The sequence below is a fragment of the Schistocerca americana genome, chromosome 1, assembly GCF_021461395.2.
Source record: "Schistocerca americana isolate TAMUIC-IGC-003095 chromosome 1, iqSchAmer2.1, whole genome shotgun sequence".
NCBI classification, from domain to species: domain Eukaryota; kingdom Metazoa; phylum Arthropoda; class Insecta; order Orthoptera; family Acrididae; genus Schistocerca; species Schistocerca americana.
Genome location: NC_060119.1, coordinates 1,073,110,650 through 1,073,134,147, shown reverse-complemented (window position 1 = coordinate 1,073,134,147; position 23,498 = coordinate 1,073,110,650). Strand labels below are relative to the sequence as shown.

General features: G+C 44.1%; 1 protein-coding gene across 1 annotated transcript in view; it reads left to right on the top strand.

The window, feature by feature from the left end:
• Window positions 1–22,592: 22,592 nt before the first annotated feature.
• LOC124617353 (T-complex protein 1 subunit alpha) overlaps window positions 22,593–23,498 on the top strand; it is a 75,113-nt gene continuing 74,207 nt past the window's right edge. Inside the window, exon 1 of the mRNA XM_047145257.1 lies at window positions 22,593–22,763. Coding sequence (XP_047001213.1) covers window positions 22,691–22,763 — 73 coding nt within the window. The 5' untranslated portion in view covers window positions 22,593–22,690. The remainder of the gene's footprint in view (window positions 22,764–23,498) is intronic.

Genomic DNA, 23,498 nt, shown 5'->3' with positions numbered 1-23,498 from the left:
AAACATTGTCCTAAATAGAGCACTTTTCCCAGAATAGTTATGTTAACAAGTTGAATCTTCTGCAAGATGCTCATGTCTCTGCATCTGTTTTCTCTTGTGGAGGATCTAATATTACGTAACACTGCCTTCCAATTTATGGCCTTAATTTTAAGAGGGCACTTATGGAAGATGATGCCTAGCGTTGTGTGTTGCTACGCGTTTTTTGCCCAGTCTAATTTCATCAGTACAAAACCTCTCAAGTTTAGCAAGGAACTGTTGATCTCGCTGATAATTACTCCTGACGCCTGACTGTACTGGTCCAGCGCAATTTTCAAAACACTCAGATCTCTCCTGATTAACACACCTAAGTCGTCAGGGTAGGAGTTTGTAACTTTTTTAGTGCCCATAATTCAGTAACTTCCTTAACAATGGGTCTAACACTATCACAAAGAGCAACATCGATAGCGAGCTTCCTTGTGAAACATCTCTTTGAATGTCGATTTGTTTTGTGCACATTTTCGTCGAACTCCGTCTCACCATATCCTCCATTTTAAACAATGTCTTGAACAGGTATTTATGACTCACACTGTCAAACGCTTTTATGAAATCGATAAAAACTAGCGCTTCTTTTTAAGTTGATCATAGAGAAAGTGGCGATAAGATCTCTATACTCGCTTCCTATTGCAATGATATTGCGGAATGGTAGGCAGCTTTGGTCTCTACAAATTATGCGCTTCAGAACGTTCGCTACACATGATTTGACGGCACTGGCTATCGGCTTGTAGTCGATATTCAGCAGGCATATTGGGCGTGTTTTATTGATATCTCTGGTACCCTTCCCTTTATGAATAAGGAGTGAAGGCTTCCTTTAAAATCTCTGGGAACTGGCTCTCCATTTAATACTTCATTTACAATATCTATAAATTTGCTGCCGATAATTACCAGAATTTTCTATAAAATTCAACAGGCAAACTGTTGGGACCAGGTGTTTTCTTGGAAGCCGTAGCAATTACTACGTCCAATAAATCTTAGATTTCGAAGCATGTCACAAGATCCGTATCTTCTTCAGGTGAGACACTCATTGATCCCGTCAAGCAGATCGTCAACAGAATGCTCATTGTAAGTAGTTGTACTGTATAGTTCAGAGAAGAAACAGTGCAGCCCACTATTACGTCATTTTGCTCATCCATCAACACATTGTCTCCAAAGATCATTTTGTCGATGAAGGACTTCTGCTTGTTCCACGTGAGCTCCCTAAGAGACATGTAGTAAAATTCTATCATGTTTTTTTGTTAATTGAGCCCTCTCTTTCCCATACTTAACCACTGCAGACTTCAACTTCATTGCACACGATGTCCACTAGGCAATATCAGAGTTGTATCTAGGAGGGGCCCTGAGACATGCACATCAAATGATTCGTATGCATTCTCCTAAATCGTTGTCGTCGTGAATACTCGCATTCAGCTTCCAAGGACTATGCCACCAGTATGTTTCCTGTTGGCTCAGTTTAATACAACATTTCACTGCACAGTGATCTGTGAAACTAGCCAGAATTACGTCAGCAAAAGAAACACTTTGTTCCAGATTACGTGTTATATGTATTCTATCCAGAAACCTTGCTGACACGTTGGTGAGAAACATAAACTTGACGGTAAATGGATATATGAGTTCCCAAACACCTTAATTTGGAGAGTTTTAACTAAATCAGTGAGTTCACGAGAAAAATTGAATTTTGGTGTCTGGTCTCTGTCAGTAAGTACACAATTCCAATCGCCACCTGTTACCCTTTGTTCGGCATCACCATCCAGGAGGTGCAAAATCTCTCGTTTAAAGAACAATACCTATTCCTGTTTGGAATTATTAACTATCAAAAATCTGACAACTAATCCGTCTCCCTGATTCTAAATATTTCATATTTGCAACAAGTATGCCTTCTCTAATTAAAAAAGCTGTCCTACATGAACTTTCAGTTGCCACATTTAAGATCTCTTGATAGCCTGGAAAACGAAGATATGTAAGATTCTTCCTGTAACATTGCCACATCTGTGTCTGATTCACATAGAAACTTCTTCAAAGCATTAACTTTCAATGGAGGTTGTATTCTATTGATATTACGGTTATTATACTATATGTCTGATGCATGGTTGTAGAGGATGAGAGGAATACATTGTGTCACTAGTCACGCAAACCTCCATGATTCAAATCACGAGTACTTCATGGTGACATAGGAGAGTGAATGCTGAACTGACATTCCCACAACGGAGTCAGTCAGACACAGGACAATTCTGACCTGAAGTAACTTCAGATGCTGCGCCTTCTACACCTTCGGTGACTGCTGGCACCATTGTAGACGCCCTGGCCTGCTTTGGAAAATCCTCTCCTTCAATATCATTTTCCCGGTCCATGCTATGATCCACTTCGTCACTTTTACATTTCCTCTTTACACATTTGCTGGTATCACGGTTTTGGCGATTGCCCGATAGCTTGTTCATCCTTCCGCACTGACACTGTCGCTGACTTTACTCTTAGTGTGTTTGGTGTTTTTGTTTTTGCCACAATCACCTGCACTCGAATTTTGTTCTGTATCGCTTTCTTTGCATCTGTGACAGTTTCTCCCTAGTTTTAGGAGCCAATGTTTGTGCTTTGGGATGAGCTATGCGTCCTTTTTTTCTTATGTTTCAAAGTCGATTCGAAGTCGTCAGACAACGCAAATTCAGTTTCTGCGCTTGGCACTGTGTCCTTAAGAGGTTTCTGTAAATTTGGATCACTAGGTTTGACAATGAGTGCAGTAACGACATCTTCCGTACTGGTAGATGTACGTACTTCCTGGAGGTGAACATCCAGACTGACTTCTGGCGCAGGGAATGTGTTACGGTTTGCATTACAGATGGGATGGGTGTTGCATCTGTGACAGGCGTCTCTACTGGCATCGACTGGCCATTTAGTGGAGCAGACGAAGATGTATCTGCAACCTTCTGTGGCGAGGTGACAGGTGCCGTCCAGTCTACTTGCTGTGTCTATTCCACGGGGCTGTCTCGCGCGAAGGCCGCGGCTGGGTAGTCAGCGATCATACATGACCAGTGCTCCATAGCCTGACACAGTGATGAGTGACAGGATGTGTTTTACCAGATGAATTTTCGCTTGGCGAAGCCGTTCAGCAGAGGCAACGGAAAACCTCTGGCCCAGTAACTGAATCTAAACGCCCATATTCACTAAGCGCTCGGCTAATATGATCAGGTGGAATCTCAAAAGGCAACTCAAACATGCAGGCAGTATGGAAGCCAATTCCTGCAATCGTTATCTTATAACTTGACGTAAATCACAGCAGCAATTTGCGACACTAGAATTCCAATTACGTGAGATAAGGGAATTCCTGCCGCTCCAGTCGACTGAACGACAACTTGATCGCATCTCTACGAGAAATCGTACCCTCAAAAATTACGCATGAAAGATCAGTCTGCAACTTCCAACCTCCAAACGAGCACTGGAAAACAAACTAAATACACTTACAGCACACAGCTACAAACTGCAACAGCAAAGTAAACACGCTTGCCTCGCGAGAAACAGCCACGGAGACGCTGAAATAGCGAACGGCAGTTTGCAGGCGCCCCTGCTGCCGCCGATTACGCTGTCGCACTCGTTTGCCGGAGCGCTGTTCAGGGATATGTTGACACCGCAACCACACGGCAACTCAATTTAGAGATGAACTAATACTAAATTGGCTATATTTTTCAATATTTTTCGAGAACACACGAAAACCGATGGTTGATGACGTTGCTAGTCAGAGATATTGGCCCAACTGAGCCACCGACTAATGAATAAGGTTCTGAGGTTAGATATTTCAAGACACTTGTTGATGTTCTATTTATCGACGTACGTACGTGGTATTGTCATAGCAGTTTGAGGATGTGTACTGTAGTTAAACATTTAATATGAATTGCGTAATTACTGCTACTGGAGCCAAGAGACAACATATACAGAGTGTTACAAAAAGGTACGGTCAAACTTTCAGGAAACATTCCTCACACACAAATAAAGAAAAGATGTTATGTGGACATGTGTCCGGAAACGCTTAATTTCCATGTTAGAGCTCATTTTAGTTTCGTCAGTATGTACTGTACTTCCTCGATTCACCGCCAGTTGGCCCAATTGAAGAAAGGTAATGTTGACTTCGGTGCTTGTGTTGACATGCGACTCATTGCTCTGCAGTACTAGCATCAAGCACATCAGTACGTAGCATCAACAGGTTAGTGTTCATCACGAACGTGGTTTTGCAGTCAGTGCAATGTTTACAAATGTGGAGTTGGCAGGTGCACATCTGATGTATAGATTAGCACGGGGCAACAGCCGTGGCGCGGTACGTTTGTATCGAGACAGATTTCCAGAACGAAGGTGTCCCGACAGGAGGACGTTTGAAGCAATTGATCGGCGTCTTAGGGAGCACGGAAGATTCCAGCCTATGACTCGCGACTGGGGAAGACCTAGAACGACGAGGACACCTGGAATGGACGAGGCAATTCTTCGTGCAGTTGACGATAACCCTAATGTCAGCGTCAGAGACGTTGCTGCTGTACAAGGTAACGTTGACCACGTCACTGTATGGAGAGTGCTACGGGAGAACCAGTTGTTTCCGTACCATTTACAGCATGTGCAGGCACTATCAGCAGCTGATTGGCCTCCACGGGTACACTTCTGCGAATGGTTCATCCAACAATGTGTCAATCCTCATTTCAGTGCAATGTTCTCCTTACGGATGAGGCTTCATTCCAACGTGATCAAATTGTAAATTTTCACAGTCAACATGCGTGGGCTGACGAGAATCCGCACGCAATTGTGCAATCACGTCATCAACACAGATTTTCTGTGAACGTTTGGGCAGGCATTGTTGGTGATGCCTTGATTGGGCCCCATGTTCTTCCACCTACGCTCAATGGAGCACGTTATCATGATTTCATACGGGTTACTCTACCTGTGCTGCTAGAACATGTGCCTTTACAAGTACGACACAACATGTGGTTCATGCACGATGGAGCTCCTGCACATTTCAGTCGAAGTATTCGTACGCTTCTCAACAACAGATTCGGCGACCGATGGATTGGTAGAAGCGGACCATTTCCATGGCCTCCACGCTCTCCTGACCTCAACCCTCTTGACTTTCATTTATGGGGGCATTTGAAAGCTCTTGTCTACGCAACCCCGGCACCAAATGTAGAGACTCTTCGTGCTCGTATTGTGGACGGCTGTGATACAATACACCATTCTCCAGGGCTGCATCAGTGCATCAGGGATTCCATGCGACGGAGGGTGGATGCATGTATCCTCGCTAACGGAGGACATTTTGAACATTTCCTGTAACAAAGTGTTTGAAGTCACGCTGGTACGTTCTGTTGCTGTGTGTTTCTTTCTTTGTGTGTGAGGAATGTTTCCTGAAAGTTTGGCCGTACCTCTTTGTAGCACCCTGTATAAAGAGATGTTGAATAGTTATTTGGAGCTGTCAGAATTCCCATACCTATGTTCATTGCAAAGATTTCGACATTTCCTTTTTTACTCTTTTGCTAAGTGTCTATAAAATGCCTTTGAATTAACCGCATAAATGACGAGTCGTCCCCTCTCAGGGGACACCGCCTTATAGTAGGCACCTTCAGTGCCGGGCGGGAGGGTTTGCGTGCTTCGGTGAAGTCGAGAGCTATGCCGGCGGTAGCATAGCTACTGGCAGGGTCTCCCAAGCCGGACTGGTCCCGACAGAGGAGCCAGACAAAGTGTGTCCCACAACATAGGGCAGGGAGGGCTCTAGAGGCGTAGTGAAGCCAGCCTCCCTAGAGGAGTAAACCTCATACAAATCCTGGTCCTCCAGTTTGGGGGTTGGGCATGGGGCTAATAACCCCATACTGTAAAAAAAAGAATATTACGGAAATTTAACAGAAGCCTCGGAAACTGGATGGAAAGCATGTATCACGACCCCGGCAAAGGAAACGGATAAAGGATCTAACAGTAGCATCATGGAATGTGAGGACAATGCTTCAGCCTGGAAAGATGAAAGAAATAGCTAATGAAATTTTAAAATTCAAATATGGTATTGTAGGGCTACAGGAAATAAGATGGCAGGGGAATGGGCAGATAGATAAACCTGAGTACTCGTTGGTATATAGTGGACCAGAAGAAAGAACAGGCCAACTTGGAACAGGGTTTATAATAACTAGGGAAGTTAGGAAAAGCCTTCTAGAATTTGAACCCATAAATGAAAGGATGTGCAGACTCAGACTAAAAGGTAAATTTAGGAATATATCAATAGTTAATGCACATGCACCAACAGAGGAAAAAGAGGATATAATTAAAGAACATTTCTACGAAGACTTGGAAAAAGTATACGGTGCAGTACCTAAATATGACCTGATGCTAGTAATAGGAGATTTTAATGCAAAAATAGGGAGGAATGAACATCTGTATGGAGTTTCTGGAAAATATTCACTACATGAAGAAAACAATGAGAATGGAGACTTATTATGCCAATTCGCAGCAAGGAATAATATGATTATTAAAAGTACCTGCTTTCCACATAAAAGGATCCATCTGGGAACTTGGAAGTCTGCAGCCAATGGAGTAGTCAATCAGATTGATCATATTTTAGTGATTGCACGCCACTCCACGTCAGTTACGGATGTACGGAGCTGCAGAGGACCAAACTGTGATTCAGACCACTTTCTGATAAAATCAGTCTTGAGAGAGAAACTGTCACTAACAAATGGCAACAGAATGGGAAAGATGATGAAATGGAATACAGACAAACTGAACATCCCCGATGAAGTAAAAAAATACCAAGCAACACTAAGCAGAAAGTTGAGCAATGAAGAGACCACAGAAGGAGTAGATGGAAGGTGGAACAGGTTTGAAAAAGCCATTAAGGATGCTGCAGAGGAAATAATAGGCATAAGAAGGAACAGAAGAACCCAGGAGTGGTTTGATGAAGATTGCAGGTCAGCAATAGAGGAAAAGAACAGGGCAAGAACAAAAATGCTACAGAGAGAAACCAGAAATAATGTGGAACAATATAGAGAATTAAGGAGAAGAGCTAACAGACTGTGCAAGAGAAAGAAAAGAGAGTGGAATAAGAAGAAATTTCAAGAACTAGAAGAACTAAAGGAACAGAGTGAAATAAGAAAGTTCTATCATGCCATAGGCAAAATGAAGAATAGATTCCAACCAAAAACAATGGCCTGTTCCAGTAAAGATGGGAAAATGATAAGGGAGGAAGAACAGATAGTGGGAAGATGGGCAGAATATTTCAAAGATACACTAAGCACCAGCCTAGAAGATGAAGAGACAGCTGCACAGGAGGGAAGAGTGGAGCTGGAAGTAGACAATGAAACCAATGAGGCAAGAAAACCAACACTACAAGAGGTCTCCCAGGCTGTGCACAAGTCAAAAAACAATCGAGCCCCTGGGGAAGACAGCATAATTGCTGAATTAATAAAAACTGGTGGTGAGGCTGTAATAAAGGAACTGCACACATTAATATCAGATATATGGGAAACAGAAACTATGCCAGATAATTGGAAAATTGGAATAATAGTCCCCATTTATAAGAAAGGGGACAGAACAGCATGTGAAAACTATAGAGGTGTAACACTCCTAAGTACAGCTTATAAGATCTTCACAAGTATATTAAACGAAAGGATACGGAAGTGTGCAGAAGGCATACTAGGGGAATATCAGTGTGGCTTTCGACCGGGCAGAGGAACAACTGATCAAATATTTGTGATAAGGCAAATGATGGAAAAGTTCTATGAATATGATATAGATCTGCATTTCTTATTCATCGATTTCAAACAAGCCTTTGACAGCATAATTCGGCAAGAACTATACAGAGTACTGAAAGAAGTTGGTATATGTGCTAAATTAATAAGACTAATCAGAATGACAATGACAGAGACAAGAGCAAAAGTAAAGGTCCTTAGCAGAACAAGTGAGAGCTTTGACTTTAATAAAGGAGTGAAGCAAGGGGATAGCCTCTCCACTGTCCTATTCAACATTGCCCTGCATAGTGCAGTAAATAAAATCAACAAAAGAGGCACCATATTTATGAAAACTAGCCAGATATGTGCATACGCTGATGACATTGCTATAGTAGGAAGAAATACCAATACACTCCTAGAAACATACCGGGCAATGGAAACAGAAGCCTTAAAAATTGGCCTCATAGTAAATGTAAACAAAACAAAATATATGGTAATGTCACAATCTGAGGCCAGAAGAACCCCTAAAAACCTAAACATCAATGGGAAATGCTTCAATGGAGTGTCCTCTTTTAACTATTTGGGAGCCCTAATAACAAATGATTACAGTATTGGAAAGGCTATAAGGGAAAGAATACAAGCAGGAAACAGAGCTTACTTTGCAAATATGCAGCTTTTCAAAAGTAGCCTTGTTACAAGAAAAACTAAATTGCTAATATATAATTCCCTAGTCCGCCCAGTTATCACATACGGCTCAGAGGTATGGACATTGACAGAACACGATAAAAATGCTCTAAGAAGCGTTGAGCGGAAAATACTACGCAAAATCTATGGGCCAATAAGGGAGGAAGAAGGCTGGAGAATACGCTACAATGCTGAATTACAGGAGTTAATACAAGGCAGGGACATAGTAAAATTTGTTAAATCACAGCGAATACGATGGCTAGGACACTTGGAGAGAATGGCAGAGGATAGAATGCCAAAGAAAATGATGAAAGGTATGATCCATTCAGTTAGGCGAAAAGGGAGACCTAGAAGAAGATGGATCGATGAGGTAATAATGGATATCAGCAATATGGGAGTCCGGGGGTGGAAAAGAGCAGCAAATAACCGAGAAGTGTGGAGGAAGATTGTTGAAGAAGCCAAGGCTCACCAAGGGCTGTAGAGCTACTGAAGAAGAAGAAGAAGAATGACGAGTCGTCTCGCAATAGTATTTACGAGACTGATCATCAATCACACGTGGTAGCTGGTAAATCCCTTTTAGCCACGTACTACTTACTACAATCTTCAGAAAGACTCACGAAGTAGTTAGGCTATAATATTTTATTTTTTTATTGCAACGAAAAGCTCATATTAACATTGAACCAATAACAACAGAACTATTATATATAATCAAAGAATAAACAATCTGTCCGTTGTGCGCGCCGCCACAGATTAATGCTATCCTTCACTGTGTGTCTACGGATGTTCTGCTGGCGACTCCCACACAGCCCCCCTCCGATAGAGCGGAGCTCCGGGAATGTAGGGATATTTATATTTCACCTGACGCCCAGCTGTTGTGTGTACTGAAGGCACTGGTTGAACTTCTTCAGCTTCTGTTGCTGGTAGTGACGGTACCGCTTCCTCTTGTGGTGGTGAGGTGGTGTCATCCTGGTCCAGTGGTGTGGAAGGTGGCGCTTGGTGCCTGACCTCTGTGCCCTCTTCAGTCGATAACATATGTGCAGGTTTGAGCCGACTCTTTACATTTAGATCTATCTGCATGGTATATTCATCCTGTGAGAGCTCTCTGTAAGGTCTAGAATATGGAGGCTGCAGCGGTGACTTGACAGCGTCCGTCCGTAGCATCACATGTGTACATGAGCGTAGACCTTTGTGCAAGAACGTATTTGCCGCTCCATGTCTCGAGACAGGAGATGGGCGAAGTCTGGCCATATGCTCGCGTACCATTTGCAATGTAAACGGCAATTCGGTCTGTCGTGCCCCTTCTTTATCGGCGAAGAATTCTGCAGGCAGTCGTAAGGGTTCACCATAAACCAATTCTGCAGTGGATGCCCCTAAATCCGTTTTCAATGCTGTGCGTAGGCCCAACAAAACTAGTGGTAACGCTGACGACCAACATTGTGCATGGCACATTAATGCAGCTTTTAATGTTCTATGCCAGCGTTCCACCATCCCATTGGTTACTGGGTGGTACGCTGTGGTGCGATGATGTTGGAACCCTTTAGAGGTTGGCCAGTTCTGAGAACAACGTCGATTCAAACTGACGCCCCTGGTCTGTGGTGACATGTAAAGGGCAGCCGAAACTTGCGATCCAAGATGAAAGAAATACGCGTGCCACCGTTTCTGCTGAAATATCCGATAACGGAATCGCCTCTGCCCATCTGGTGAAGCGGTCCACCGCAGTGAGGAGATGACGGTATCCTTCTGACGGCAAAAGCATTCCCACGATGTCCAGGTGCACAGGTGAAGTTTCGTACAGCTTTGTGCACGTGTCGTCCCACCTTGGCCCTCTGACATTCCAGGCACGTTTTCGCCCAATTACGGCAGTCTCTATTTATACCGAGCCACACGAATCTGTCTGTCATTAGTTTGACGCTGGCGTTTATTCTCGGATGAGCCAGTCCATGGATGCTATCATATAATTGTCGTCGCAAACTCTCAGGTACGAACAGTCTCGGTTTTCCTTGCGATACGTCACACCAAACTCTGACGTGTTCACCTGTAGGTTGTATTTGTTGCAAGCGTAACCAGGACGTATATCACGAGAGAATTTAGCAAGTTGTTGGTCTGTTTCCTGTGCTGCAGCTATTTCCTTGTAGTCAATAGTCTGAGAGATTGTTTCCAACCTAGACAGGAAATCTGTCACGACGTTCTCAGCTCCTCTTATGTGCTGCAGGTCTGTCGTAAACTGGGCGATAAACTCGAGTTGTCTAAATTGTCGTGGTGAGCAACCATCCTTGTTCTTACTGAAGGCGAAGGTAATTGGCTTGTGGTCTGTGAAAACAGTGAATGGTTTGCCTTCTACTTGCGGTCGGAAATGTCTGATGGCTTCACAAATTGCCAGTAGCTCCCTATCATAGGCACTCCATTTTACTTGTAAGCTTGCAGGAGAAGAAACCTTGAGGCTGCCAATTGTTTCCCCCCTTCTGGTGTAGAGCTGCACCTATTGCCTGCTGGCTCGCATCCACAACAATTGCCAGTCGAGCTTGAGGAACCGGATGTGCCAACATTATTGCCTGACGTAGACAGGTTTTGATCTTGTCGAATGCCATCTGCATCTCTGATGTCCACTGTAAAGGTCGTTTGCCTACTGCATCCTTGCCGACTAGTGCTGACGTCAAAGGTGCTTGAATGGCCGCTGCATTAGGCAGATGTTGTCTGTAGAAGTTAACTGCTCCAAGAAACCGGCGTAGTTGGCGATAGTCGATGGGGCGAGTCATCTCTTGGATAAGGTCGAGTTTGTCTTGCAGTGGGCTGATACCGGCTGCTGTCACTGAGTAGCACAAGAATGGCACCTGACGTCGTCGAAGTAAACATTTTGATTCATTGACCGAAATGCCATATGCCTCAATACGTTGGTAAACAGTCCTTAGATGTAGTTCGTGCAATTCCTCAGACAACGAAAAAACCAAGATGTCGTCGAGGTACGCGAAGCAATATGGTAAACCTTTGAGGACTTCGTCAATGAAACGCTGCCAAGTTTGTGCCCCATTTTTTAACCCGAACGGCATACGGAGGTACTCGAATAAACCGAATGGTGTCGTGACAGCCGTCTTCGGTATATCAGCAGGTGCGACCGGTATCTGGTGATACGCTTATTTGCAATCAATGACACTAAAAATGGTCGCGCCTGCAAGTGGGTGCGTAAAATCCCTGATATGTGGTATCGGATAACGATCGGGGATGGTACGAGTATTTAGTGCCCTGTAATCTCCGCATGGTCTCCAAGTCCCATCTTTCTTCATTACGAGATGAAGTGGCGATGACCACGGACTGTCGGATCTACGGACGATTCCCGAGCGTAATAATTCTTCGAACTCTTGCCTTCGCTGCAGCAAGCGATCCGGAGCTAACGGGCGTGGGCGTTGAGACACTGGTTGACTGGGTATGGTCCTGATGTGATGCACCGTATTGTGCTTTATTGTCTGCCCACCAGATATGGATTCGCAATTTGCTACTTGTCTGCAATCAGACGTGGACATAGGGCTTCGTCCTAGGGTGCCTCTAATGCACTGTGTCCCCCGTCGAATGCTCACTGAGCTAATAGATACCGCAAGTGCATAATGCAACAAGAAATCTGCAGCCAATATCGCGTCTGACACATCGGCAATTACGGAAGTCTATGGTAAACTTTCATGGAACCCGAGGTCTAACCGAGCGAGGTGGCGCAGTGGTTAGCACCCTGGACTCGCATTCGGGAGGACGACGGTTCAATCCCGCGTCCGGCCATCCTGATTTAGGTTTTCCGTGATTTCCCTAAATCGCTCCAGGCAAATGCCGGGATGGTTCCTTTGAAAGGGTACGGCCGACTTCCTTCTCCGTCCTTCCCTAATCCGATGAGACCAATGACCTCGCTGTTTGGTCTACTCTCCCAAACAACCCAACCCAGCCCGAGGTCTACCTCTATCTGACGTTTTCCATAAGACGCTACCGACGTCTGGTTTGCTGCTGTGAGTTTCGACTGAGATGGAGGGAGCTTCACATCACAGTTTGTAACAGGCAATGCACTGACGTCCGAGCCTGAGTCGACTAGATAAGCACGGCCGGACTTAACGTCTGTAACAAACAGCCGATGGAACAGTGAAGGTAAAGAAGAAAGGTTACTCACCCGTAGCTGCCCCTCGTCGATCTCTAACAGTACGCGCTGGTGCTCGAACTCGCGACCGGCGGCGCCTAACGCCGGCCGCTGTCGCCATTTGGGTGATTGCAGGGTGAAATCAACATGGATTCCGGAATCAGCGATCGTGTGAGACCCAACTCGCTTTATTTGTTCATGAGACCCAGAAAATATTAGATACAGGCTCCCAGGTAGATGCTATTTTTCTTGACTTCCGGAAGGCGTTCGATACAGTTCCGCACTGTCGCCTGATAAACAAAGTAAGAGCCTACGGAATATCAGACCAGCTGTGTAGCTGGATTGAAGAGTTTTTAGCAAACAGAACACAGCATGTTGTTATCAATGGAGAGACGTCTACAGACGTTAAAGTAACCTCTGGCGTGCCACAGGGGAGTGTTATGGGACCATTGCTTTTCACAATATATATAAATGACCTAGTAGATAGTGTCGGAAGTTCCATGCGGCTTTTCGCGGATGATGCTGTAGTATACAGAGAAGTTGCAGCATTAGAAAATTGTAGCGAAATGCAGGAAGATCTGCAGCGGATAGGCACTTGGTGCAGGGAGTGGCAACTGACCCTTAACATAGACAAATGTAATGTATTGCGAATACATAGAAAGAAGGATCCTTTATTGTATGATTATATGATAGCGGAACAAACACTGGTAGCAGTTACTTCTGTACAATATCTGGGAGTATGCGTGCGGAACGATTTGAAGTGGAATGATCATATAAAATTAATTGTTGGTAAGGCGGGTACCAGGTTGAGATTCATTGGGAGAGTGCTTAGAAAATGTAGTCCATCAACAAAGGAGGTGGCTTACAAAACACTCGTTCGACCTATACTTGAGTATTGCTCATCAGTGTGGGATCCGTACCAGATCGGTCTGACGGAGGAGATAGAGAAGATCCAAAGAAGAGCGGCGCGTTTCGTCACAGGGTTATTTGGTAACCGTGATAGCGTTACGGAGATGTTTAATAAACTCAAGTGGCAGACTCTGCAAGAGAGGCGCTCTGCATCGCGGTGTAGCTTGCTCGCCAGGTTTCGAGAGGGTGCGTTTCTGGATGAGGTATCGAATATATTGCTTCCCCCTACTTATACCTCCCGAGGAGATCACGAATGTAAAATTAGAGAGATTAGAGCGCGCACGGAGGCTTTCAGACAGTCGTTCTTCCCGCGAACCATACGCGACTGGAACAGGAAAGGGAGGTAATGACAGTGGCACGTAAAGTGCCCTCCGCCACACAACGTTGGGTGGCTTGCGGAATATAAATGTAGATGTAGATGTAGAAATGCAGCGCGTCGCCTCGCTTGCGAATCGTCGATGGTACCAGCAGATACGCTGCTTAGACACAATGTCATCTTCCTTGCTCTTCTTGTTTGTGCCTGCCTTGCCTCCGAGCACCGTTGATATCTGCTGCTTCAATCCGTCAACTTGTTTTCGTAGGTCATGCAGCTGTTGAGAAACTTCCGGCTGTTGGTGTCGTTGTATCGCCGCCGTTTCCTGTGAGTCTGTACTGTTGTGTCCGAACATCAAAACCGTCGACGTATGCACTGCGTCTAACGAGGTGTAGACCTTGTCGGCTAATGAGATCAACGACGAGATCTTGTGCGCCTGAGAGCGCCACAGCCGTTCTAACTGCCTCTGGCAACTGCACACGCATACATGTTGCAGTGTCGTATCTGGCAACTCGGTGTCGTTGACTAAACTTCGCAGGTGCCGCCAAAATTCCGAAGGTGACTTATCTCCTCTCTTTTCACCGTGCAATACTTGCTGGATACATTGTTCCACCGGCCTACGTAGTCGGTCAATGAGTAACTGCTTAAAACGCGTATACTTTTGCGTGGCGGGCGGCTGAAGTATTATATCTGCGCTGATCGTTGCTGTTTTATTGTCAAGCGCACCAACGGCGATCATAAATTTTGTCTCTTCGTTTACAATGCCATGATGCTGGAAAGTCAGATCGAGCATTGCAAGCCACAGTTCGGGTTTATCAGGTATGGACTGCGGTGGGCGTTATTTCATCTTGCTACTGTTCTCTGTCGAAAGGCCATTACTTCGTGGCGCAGAAAAATTCAACACGGCGCTTTCTTGTTCTTCAATGTCGCGTCGTAATTCCTCAATGTTCTTTAGCAGAACGTCGCGCCGATCCGTAACACTCTGTGTGCCGCGCGGACTCGCCGATCTCATGGTAGACGAAATTGAACTGGGCTGCATTTGTTCGTCTACAACGAAATTCTTTATACGGGGTCACCACTTTAGCCACTTACTATTTATTACAATCTTCGGAAAGACTCACGAAGTAATTAGGCCATAATATTTTATTTTTTTATTGCAACTAAAAGCTCATATTAACATTGAATCAATAACAAGAGAATTATTATATATAATCAAAGAATAAACAATCTGTCCCTTGCGCGCCGCACAGGATAATGCTATCCTTCACTGTGTGTCTACGGATGTTCTGCTGGCGACTCCCACACCCTTAACCTAACCTCTCAAGTCAAAAAAAGTATTTCAAGCATCAGTGGGCTGGGAGTTGCTTAGTCACATATTTGCTAAGCATTTTTTGTGTTGAAATTTCCTGGCAGATTAAAACTGTGTGCCTTTCGCGGGCAAGTGCTCCAGCATCTGAGCTACCCAAGCACGACTCACGCCCCATCCTCACAGCTTTACTTCCGCAACTTTTTTTATTATTTCAACTGGCATCTAAAAAAAAAAATACAAAAGCGATTAATTGTAATGCTACAGCACTTGAAACCGATGTATAGAGTTGTACCTGACTGTGAACCGTGAATTTTCGCCATTCAAATATTATCCGACTCACAGATTAGATTGGCCTGAGCTGGCGAGGCGAGCGCATCGCTGCCGTTGCGCGCTACGCTAACTCGGCCGTTGAGAGATCGTGAAGAGGTTTCTGTGCTGTGGGCGCCGCGGAGAGCAGATTGTCGTGCGTTGTTCTCACAACACGTGCAGATTGTCGTGTTCCGCGCCTCGCAGCATGGGAAAGAAGGGTGCGCAGAGGAAACCTGCCGCTACGAAGGGTCAAGGACCCTTGTGCAACTCACTGAGTCTGCCGATCATGCAAGGAACTCCCGAGAAGACGAGCCGCGGCCTGTCCCCCCTTTGTACGTCAAGTGCGAAGGCGGGTGGACAGCGCTGTTCGACACCATTACGAATTGCGCTCGGAACGAAGTGGTCTACGAGTCTGTCGATACAGACTCGCTGATCTGCGTTCGAGCTGCAAACGTGGCCGACCACAGGGCGATCGAGGTCGCAGTGGCCGACCACATCGTCGACGCGCCGCCGGCGCGTGATAAGGCACCTTCCGTAGGAAGGATGAAGACGACCAAGGCACTCCTCAGGGGGCTACCTTGGTGCTGTGATGAGGCAGCGGTCCGGGAAGGGCTGCTGCGAGCCGGGTTTGGTAATGCAACCGCAAGGTTGCACAACCGGACCAACAGGAAGAGGGCGCCGCTCTATGCCGTGACCGACGGCGGGAGCGACATCTTCGACTTGCGGAAGCTGCTGGGCTTCCCGGTGACGACAGAGGCTCTCCCGACCGCCACGGACCCCCAGCCCCAGTGCTTCGGGTGCCAGGGCGAGGGCCATGTTGCGAAGTACTGCCGCAACGCGGCGCGGTGCGTCAAGTGCTCAGGGGAGCACGACAGCCGCGCCTGCGACCGCGGCAGCAACGTTCTGCCGACTTGTGTCCGGTGTGGCGGCCCGCACGTCGCCAGTTGGCGCGGTTGTGCAGCTTTCTCAAGCCGCAGCCGTGCCGGGGGCGGCGAGGCGGCCGTGGCCGCACCGACGCAGCGGCAGAAGCGAAGACGACGTCGGAAACGGCGTAGGGCGCAGAACAGCCCGGCGCAGCTGAGTGACGGCGCAGCAGCAGCTCCACCTGCCAGGGGCAGGGACGACCGCTCGGAAACGGGCAGCCAGGACGCAGCCCGCGCTCCCGAGAAGATATGTGACCTCGAACTCGGCACCGCCGTGAAGGAGGCCACTGCAGCCGTCAAAGCCGTCATTGCGGCAGAGAGGGCTGCCTTCGCAGCCACCGTGGCTGTAGAGAAGGAAGAGGCCTTGAGGCAACTGCGAGCAGTCTTCGCCCAAGGACCCAGCGCACACTCCTGCGACCTCACAGAAGGACGTTCGCGCGCCTGTCCCAGCGGTTGCCCCAGCAGCACCGCAGGTGAAAGGTGCAAAGAAGAAAACCGCCGCCCCAGCTGAACCGGTGGCAACGCCGACTGCTGCGGGAGCGGGCCCCGCATGGGATAGAGAAGCCAAAAGGGCAGCCTTTATCGCACAAGCGCGAGCGAGCGGTAATACTTCCTCTGACGCTGAACTGGCGCAGCTCTCCGAACAAGCGGAGCTCATGGAAGCTACATTACAGAAGGGCTGCGGCGTGCAGTAGAGGAGGACGCTGAACGGTAGCCGATCGCTGCCATTCTGCACCAGCCTGATGAAGCTGCACCAAGTCACTGACGACAAGGCGCAGCAGAGGGCCTAACAGCAACGCATGAGTTGCCGCGCCGAACTCTTATGTTACAGGGAGGAAGCCACTGCGGCCGGCCCAGGAGACTACAAGCAAGCCCAGCAGCAGCACACGGACTGACCCAGCTAACGAACATGCAGCACATAGGTAACAATGCACGATAACTCACGCTAACCTTACCTCACCTTGCGTGCTCTGTCACAGCTAGCAAGCCGCTACTGCCCTTACTACCCGTCCTACTGTCGCAGAGGTTTTTTCCCCTTGGTGCTGGCCTTGGTACTTTTTTTCCTCTGCCCTTACAACCACTACCCTTCGATCGTTTTCGACCACTTCTATCTCCTGATGGACCATGTTAATGAGTAGTCTTACCCAGACGCATGGATAACATCACAGCCTGCATCCCGTGACGCCTGATTCAAAAACTAACATGTTTACGGAGGTGACAGTAGAACTTTTGGTTTGGTCTCCACGTTGGTGTGGGCGTGGAGGGGCCCCATCCTCTATAGATTAGATTTACTTTCATTCCAATTGATCTGTAAAGAGGAGTTCCCCCGGGATGTAGAAGATGTCAGAAAAACAATAATACATGACAAATATTTACAACTAAAGCAAATAAGTTAATATACCTTCCAGAGGTCCCAAGTGGAATGATGGTATTTTTTTATGAACAATATATGAAAGGATCATTTTACAACACTCATCTACTAAGATTGCATTTTAATTTAAAATTAAAATAGGTTGCAGTAGATACTGGGAGATGAAGAAGCTTGCACAGGATAGAGTAGCATGGAGAGCTGCATCAAACCAGTCTCAGGACTGAAGACCACAACAACAACAAGAAGGTAATAAACATATAATAGAACTACTACAATACTTATTTACAATGAGCACATTACTGCACTGAAATTGTGCAGAAGTTAGATTATATGTTTTATGTATATAGACACAAACACACACAAAATCAGTTGGTTCTACTAAGAAATTCATCAGGGGAGTAGAAAGAGTTGGCCACCAATAAATCCCTTAGGCTTCTCTTAAACTGAATTTCATTGGTTGTTAAACTCTTTATGACTGCTGGCAAGTTATTGAAAATGTGTCTTCCTGAATAATGTATTCCTTTTTGTAGAAGAGTAAGTGACTTTAAATCCTTGTGAAGATTGTTCTTATTTCTAGTACTCATTCCATGAACTGAGCCATTGGTTTGAAAAAGTGATATATTCTTAATGACAAATTTCATTAAGGAATAAATATATTGGGAAGCAGTAGTTAGTATATCCAGTTCCCTAAATAGACTTCTGCAGTATGTTCTTGAGTTCACACCACTGATTGCACGATTTTGTGCTCAGAAAACATTAGCTTGACTTGATGAATTACCCCAAAAAATAATCCCATATGACATTATGGAGTGAAAGTAAACATAGTATGCCAGCTTTTTCATTTTTATATCCCCTATGTCTGACAGAATTCCCATTGTAAATAGATATTTGTTTAGACACTTCAGCAGTTCTGTGGTGTGTTGAATTTATTATCACACAGTAATCCCCAGAATTTAACACTGTCCACTTCTTGTATCTGCTTGTCGTCATATGTTAAACATATACTTGTGGGACACCCTTTACAAGTTCTGAACTGCATGAAGTGTGTTTTTTCAAAGTTTAGTGACAAAGTATTGGCTAGGAACCAGTGATTAATGTTCATAAATATTTTATATGTTTGTATCATAGGCAAACAAAACAAACTTGGCATCTGGTAATGTTACTAATGAAAGGTCACTGATATACACAAGAAAAAGTAAGGGCCCTAAGATGGAACCTTGTGGGACCTCACACATAATTAGTTCCCAGTTGGATGATGCCTGATAGCTTAATACATGTCTGTTTCCTAATAACACCCTTTGTTTCCTGCCAGAGATATAATATTTGAACCATTTTGCAGCATTTCCTGTTACACCATAATATTCTAATTTACTTAAAAGGATATAATGATTTATACAGTCAAATGCCTTTGACATATCACAAAATATACCAGATGCCTGCAATTTTTTGTCTAATGAATTAAGTACATTTTCAGTGTAAGTTTAGATAGCCTTCTCAATATCAGAACCCTTCAGAAATCCGAACTGTGACTTTGACAGTATGTGATTTATGATAAAATGGTTATAAAGCCGATTATACATTACCTTTTCTAAAATTTTTGAGAATGCTGGCAAAAGTGAAATTGGACGGAAATTTTACACTATTTCTTTATCTCCCTTCTTAAACAGTCGCTTAACTTCAGCATATTTCAACCATTCAGGAAATATTCCACCGATAAATGACTGGTTACACAGATAGCTTAATATGTTACTTAACTGAGAATCACATTCTTTAATTAACGTTTTTGATATTTCATCATACCAACTAGACGTTTTTGATCTTAAAGATTTTTTGTTGGACATTATTTCTGCGGGAGTAGTGAGGGTTAAATCCATATTATGGAAGTTACTTGAAATGTCTGGTCTGAGGTATCCCATAGCAGCAGCTACAGAAGCTGACAACCCCATTTTTTCAGTAACAATTATAAAAGTTTGTTAAAAAGTTTTGCAGCACTATACACATCTGTCACCAATATATCATTGACTCTTAATGCTATTTGCCTCTCTTCATGCCTGGTTCTACTGGTCTCCTCCTTCACTATATCCCATATTGTCTTTATTATCTGGTATAACTATCTCTTCCTCATAATTTATTTGCTTTGATGTCCATATTACAGTCTTTAATATTTTGCAGTATTTCTTGTAATGTGCTGTACCATCAACATCAGAACTCTTTCGGATTGACAGATACAGTTTTCTTTTTGTTTTACAAGACACCTCTATTGCTTGAGTAATCCATGGCTTATTTGTAGACTTTGCTCTAACCTTGGTTAGTTTGGGGGAAAACAGTCTTCAAATAAGTTAAGCCCTTATATTTTTCATTCATGCCATGAGCACTGTAAACATTACTCGAGTGAATGTCTCTGAGGAGTGTCCTAAAATAATCAATTTTTGTCTTATTGATTACCCTCTTGAGTTTAGATTTAACAGATTTTATATCCTGTTCAGTATTAACATTTAGCAGAAGGAACTGCATGTCATGGTGAGAGGCCATTGACTAGTGGTTTTATAATATAATTTTGTTCATTGGACTTTTCTATAAAGGTATTATCAGTGGCTATTTGTGAGCAATTGGCTACCCTAGTTGGGAACTTGACAGTGGGAATTAAGTTGAATGATAGTGTTACTAACTCAAATAAGTTCTAATTGGGAGAGTCTTTAAGGAAATCTACATTGAAGCCACCAGCAACCACTATTTCTTTGTTTTTGGGTTAAATGGGCCAGTACAGCTTCAAGGTGGTTTATGAATAGATTAAAGTTACCTGCAGGTGCTCGATATACACTTAATATTATGAAGGATTTTTTATGAAATTCTACTTCTGTTGCACATGCTTCCATATGCTGTTATAGGCAAAATTTATGAATGTCTATGTTCTTAAATTTATGACAGTTCCTGATGAATGTGGCAACTCCTCCTTTCTTCATTTCTGCTCTACAAAAGTGAGAGGCTAACCTAAATCCTGTGACACTCTAAAGTTCTATACCAGTGGTCACATGATGTTCAGAGGGGCAGATTATGTCAGCTGGGTTTGAGGACTCTAATTTATCTATACAGACAATTAATTCATTAATTTTATTTCTCAGTCCTTGAATATTTTGATGCAATAAAGACAGCTAACATTTCTCATTGACTGAGTTAAAATTGGGTAGAGTTGAAATTTCTTAACCAACAGCTGTTCATGCTGATGTAATAAGCTAGAATTATGCCTTTTGCTTTCTTTCTCAAACTGAAGATTTGTCTCAATCCTAACCTCTCTTAAAACTTGATTTCTTTCTGTCATCCCTACCTTAAAAACCCTATAACCACTAGTGTTTTATCACTCATGACAGTGCATCCCCCTTTTAACTTTCCTCCTATTTTCCCAGTTTACCCTTCCCTTTCCTGTTGAGGTGAAGGTCATACCTAGTAAAATCCCACCTATTGAGAGAATCAACAGGAACCACACCAGTGGGTGACCCTGCACCCTACATAAGCAGCCGTTCCAACTCCAAATTAACTCTCCTGACAGAAGAGTTCAAATGAGGTCGGTCATGGTGCCCAAAGACAGATACAAATTCAAGTATGCTTCGATGCTGATGCAATCTTTGCCAGGTCACACTCTATGCTGTACCCAGGATCTCTGTCAGTACTATTACCTGGCCCATCCACTTCCTTAGTGAAATCTTTGCAAAGTGATCCTAAATCCTATGTCACCTGCTCCAGACCAGCACTAGGTTTTAAAAAAATTGGTGACCCGGTTTTCTGATCCTAGTTTATCCTGCAAAAGTTGGCCAACACCTCTTCCATGGGAACTACCTAACAACAACACTTTCTTTCTTTTTACTGATTTCCCTACATTCTTACTTTTCAATTTGCTGCTGGAAGTTTGTTGTGCCGTGTCTACACCTGCAACTGCTCGGATCTCACCAGCTTCCAACGGAAGCAACAGGTCAAATCTATTTTCCACATTCACCACGAAGCTGTCAGACAAAGTTCTAGGCCTGTTCCTCCTGTTGTTTGTTGCCACTTCCCACCTCTCTTTACCCTTCTCCCTCCTTGACCTGTCAAGATCTTCCCTGGCCTTGTCTAACTCAGACTGAAGGGCGGCAATTTTCCCCTCCTGTTCTAGTATCTTCCTATCTCTACTACATATCCTACAAAACCACTGATGAGTCTCATTTACTTCCCCTACTCCCACGCCACTACAGTCACCCACCTAAATATTCTACGCCAACTCAAGCACTTTTCACTCATGATAGACGTAATAGTTTATTAAGAATAAGTCAGTTAACTTACAAATATACATTAAAATTTGATTCCACAAATTCGGGCTACGCAACTATATGTAAACAAAAACAACAGTGCAAAGTTTCTGAAACAACAACTTAAACTTTATGTTACTTTCAGGAAATGTGAGTTAAATAATGAAGACGTTCGTTACAGTTAAAATGCTGGATACAGCAAAGAAAAATTACACGAAATTCTATAGATTTGCTGCGACAAAACGTAAACAGAAATAAATACGACTATAACCAGAGTGTACGATCTTTTCGCGTTTTCTGCTATTACACATAGAAAAATGAAACATTTACTGGTACTCTTAAAAAGCACACTAATACACCTATTTACTACGTAATCAGTACTAAACTAAATGTTATTATGACCTAAAATGAGTTATGTTTAAGAGAACACAAAATTCTCATTCTAGTCGCCTGGCTGCAGGGCAGCCACGGCGATATGATCTGGGTTTAACGTTTACACAGCGCACATTTCCAGGTTAAGTTTGATCTGAGATCATTTTCTGTCTTAATCTACGGTTAAAGGCTTTATACAATCGTTTAGAAGCACGTTAATTTTGTTACCTAATCTCTCTAGTTACAGTTATGGATTCGGTAGCTATTCTTTGTAGTTTGTACATCTCTGGAGTAATCCATGGTTTATGTCACCGAATGTCTCTGAATGGCTTAGGTGTTTTATCGTAGTTTTGAAACTAGTGTTTATATAGCAAAACGAAGCGAAAAAGAGAAGAAATGTCTAGCATTGCGCCCCCGTTGTCTGTTGCGGGACATCGAGCGTCTGGTAATCCTGTGAGAACTCAAAATGGTAAATGGTGATAATTTAAATTGTCATCCGGGCGTGTGCAAATGGAGCACATGCTTTGTCGTCCTTTTAAGGTTATGTTTGTGGTTACGGTGTAGTAACTTGGGACAAACAGTGTTTATTAAGAGAAGTTTTGTACCTTTGAGAATCGGCTCACCCTGGCAATCACGTGTTTGGATGTTTGTTAGATTACTTTAGTGGTAAAAAGCCGACAGTTCAGTTTACATCTATTTCGTTAGTCTGCAGATCAGTATAAAATCTACATTGCGATAACGAGTTGGGCAATTTAAAGTTACACAGGATAGCTGTCGCAGTTGTTAGCCCGTTACCCCTCTGAAAACAGTAATGGGAGACTGTTGAAGGACTTTCATTGGGGGCGGTTTGCAATAAGTGCCATCTATAGGTAGATTGCGTTGTGATTGTCTCTGCGGGATTAATTTACTGCCTGCTCTGTCAACATTCAAGAGTATTGATAAGTTTCCAATGTTCTTACATTTTCGTAGAGTTCATCGTGTATTGAAATAACAGAATCTATTTAAAGGCATACACATACTAGCAGTTCTAGTACATTCTGGTGAACTCCAGTTCACTCCTATCACGAGTCTCTGGTAATAGTTATGCAGCACCTCTTTAATTATCTTGAGCTCGTTCAAGAGAGGTGTTGCATATGTTAAACAACTTAATTCAAGAGACATATAAAACCTAGAAATGAAATCTTGATTAGTTAACTATGTTCAG